Raw genomic sequence first — 3,168 nt, 5'->3', positions numbered from 1 at the left:
AGAAAGAGCAAGCAAGCAGGCTGCCTTCTTGGCCCAGAGTGACAAACTTGATGTATGACCTTGAGCTGCGCCTCAGTTTCCCCAGCTGTAGAAATGGGGCCACACTGCCCATGACCTCACCAGTCCCTCCTGCTACAAGGCTGTGGGTGTCGTGTTTGTGGCTGCAGCTCCCTGGGGCCTCCCCTGGCCCCAGCTGCCCAGCTCGGCCAGCTCCCAGGGGACCTGCTCTGCTGACACCAGATTCTTTCCTGGACCGTCCATCCATCTGACCGACACTTGATCCCAGCCCCACTTGCAGGCCAGCATCCACTGACCAACCTGCTTGGGCCAGGGCCCCAAGACTCCCTGCTGAGGGACAAGGGGCGGTCTGTGAGGTCCCTGGGAGGGTGTGGCGAGGCCAGGGCTCTGCCAACACCGGCAGAAGCCTGGGAGACTGGGGACAGTGCTGAGACCTGTGGCCCAGAGCCGCTGTAGCCGAGGAGAGAGCACCAGCTGTGGGTGCTGCCAGCCCCTGTGTTCCTTGTGGCCCCTCCCCTGATCATCATGGGGACCCTCAGCTGCGACCCTGCTCCACAGCTGACCACAGCACCCTTGGGCCGGCGGGCCACAGAGTGCCAGATTCCAGAGACCGGCCTGAGGAAGACTTGCGGGATGGCCACCTTGGAGAACGGTACACGCAAGCCATGGAGGAGGGGGGCCAGGCGGTGGGACCCTTTCTGGGAGCCTCAGAGGACTCCTTGCATGCCCCCAAGCCTCAGCTTCCTGTCTAGTAGGACAGGTGTGGACATAGCATTTCTGTGGGCCCTGCACATACCTCCACCCAACAAGAACTGGGCACTTTGTGGGCTAGGCACCCTGCTCGGTGCTGAGGGGACAGCAGTGGGCAAAATAGCAAAGGGCCTGGCAAGACAGACACCAGGCAAACTAAGAGGGAGAGTTTATGGTGTAGTAATCAGTGAGTTGGATATTTCACTCTGATGTGAACTGTGGGATCTTGGTTAGTGCCCTGGCCCGCACCTCAGCTTCCCTGTCTGTTACGAGACATCTGGAGTCAGGCTCCATGGCTGGATTTCCTGGCTCTTGTGGCACTGGCATTCTTGCAAAGGCCACCGAACATTGTACCTGTGACAGTGTATCTCCATCAGGGCCTGTTTCCCCACCTGTGACAATGTATCTCTGTCTGGTTCTCAGTTTCCCCACCTGTGATAGTGTATCTCTGTCGGAGTCTCAGTTTCTCCACCTGTGACAATGTGTCTCTGCATCTAGGCCTGTGCCCCAAGGCAGGAGGAGGCTGCTGGCCCTGCAGCCCTCCCCCTGTGATTCGTGTCTGACTCATAATGCCTGTCTGCGGGAGGCAAATCCTGCCCTCCCACCCCTGCCATGGACAGTGGCTGGGAGCCTGGGTCGAGGCTAAGGGGCTGGGCTCTGGGCTCCTCCCCACGGTCCAGGGCACCTAGCCCCAGGCCATGATCTGAGGGCTTTGGTTGCAGGCTCTGGGCCGGGCTTGTACGTCCTGCCATCCACTGTCGGCTACATCAACCACGACTGCACCAGGGTGGCCAGTCCTGCCTACTCACTGCTCCGTAGGCCCAGCGAGGGTAAGCCCAGCCCATGGGACGGGAGTTGGGTGTGGGGAGAGGGATGCTGGGAGGCCCCTGAGCTTCCAACCTCCCCCAGGGGGCATTTCCTCACCAGACAGACCCAGGCCCCATTGAGTGAGGCAAGAAACCCCCTGAACCACTCGACCCCTGGCTTGCTCTGTGACCTTAGGAAGCTGTTGTGTCTCTCTGGTCCTGTTTCCTTATTGAGGAAAAGAATGGAGGGAGAAGCAGTGTGGCTGGTCGGACCTGACCTGCATTTGCCTTTAGCATTTTGCACATTTCATGCTGCTTGACTGTTCTGTACCTCAGTTTCCTCCTCTGTAAATAATGACAATACATTCCTTACACAGTTGTCAGGATTGTATACAATGCCTGGAGACATTAATTAAATGCCTTAAAAGTAGTGACAATGCTGGGTATCTGGTCAGTCCTCAGAAAAATGGGCTTGGAATGTGCCAGCCTGTTTCTCCATCAGCAAGCGTGGGTCTCCACAGGCCCTGCTCACCTCACAGCATGTGGGGAGGGCAGAATGAAAGTTCTTTGTTGTTTGGACGGGCAGGGGTGGCAGTACCATAGGCCATGGCTGTGCGCCCAGTCAGTGGCTGGCCTCACCTCTGTGGCATCCACTTTTCTCCTGGCCAGGACCAAGCAATAGGGTGAGAGTGAGCACCAAGTGAAGGGCTGCGGGTGGCTCCGGCCATAGTCAGCTCTCTCAGTGCTATTACCACCATTCATCCAGCAAGCCTATACCCTTCATATGGATGCCCACAAACCTCATCACCCCATTTTCTAGAGCTGTTCTGAGGTCCCAAGTGGGCCACGGTCAGGGTCCAGCAGGGACTCATGTGGGTAGTTTGATTCACATGGATGAAGGCTTGTTTACGTGGCAGCGGCTCTTTCAGAATCAGCAAAGATCCCAAATCCAACTGGAACAGAACTCAGGAAGCTGCAAGGGGCTCCAGAAGGCAAGTGAGGGAATCAGGGTCACATCTGTCACCAGGAAGGCTAAAAACTTAGCCTGTGACCCAGAGAAAACTGGCTTCCCAGTTCTAATCCTAGTCACAGGACACACCTGGGGAGTCAGCAGGGGGCGGTGGTGGTGGAGACTTTGTTGAATGCTCAGGGACTTCTTGGAGGTGGAGGCACGGGACCTGGGCTCTGTAGGATGAGTAGGTGTTCAGTGGAGCCCCTAGGAGAAGAAGGGAACTCCAGGCAGAGCGTGCAGCATAGGCAAAGGCCTGGAGGTGGGAAATGGGATGAGTTGGGATGTGCTTATTTGTCATGAACATGCTTCATGTGTGTGCCCAGTGTTATGTGTGTGCACGTACACATTCACATGTACACCAAATAATACTTGTTCCACCTACTATACATTTATACCTGAATGTGTTTTTAAAAAGTAGTAAGGGCAATCAGTCATTGGTCCCAAATACTAAGTGCCAGGCATCGGACCACCCCATTCATGGATGGCCTCATTTTTCTTTTTTAAGATTTTTTTTTATTGGGGAATTGGGGGATGGGAACAGGGCTGGGGAATTGGGGGAAGGGGAACAGACAAGTTGCTGTC

General features: G+C 55.9%; 1 protein-coding gene across 3 annotated transcripts in view; it reads left to right on the top strand.

Moving 5' to 3' along the window:
- The first annotated feature begins 373 nt into the window (after positions 1–373).
- The window catches only part of CIMAP1D (CIMAP1 family member D), a 5,877-nt gene continuing 3,082 nt past the window's right edge, over positions 374–3,168 (top strand). For 2 of the 3 annotated variants that reach the window (XM_019657223.1, XM_019657221.1), the window contains exons 1-2: positions 374–670; positions 1,491–1,598. In XM_019657223.1, coding sequence (XP_019512768.1) covers positions 544–670; positions 1,491–1,598 — 235 coding nt within the window. In that variant the 5' untranslated portion in view covers positions 374–543. The remainder of the gene's footprint in view (positions 671–1,490; positions 1,599–3,168) is intronic. The other variant, XM_019657222.1, reaches the window with a different exon arrangement.

Source organism: Hipposideros armiger, unplaced genomic scaffold (genome assembly GCF_001890085.2).
Source record: "Hipposideros armiger isolate ML-2016 unplaced genomic scaffold, ASM189008v1 scaffold_275, whole genome shotgun sequence".
Taxonomy (NCBI): Eukaryota; Metazoa; Chordata; class Mammalia; order Chiroptera; family Hipposideridae; genus Hipposideros; species Hipposideros armiger.
This window is presented reverse-complemented; position numbering and strand designations above follow the sequence as displayed.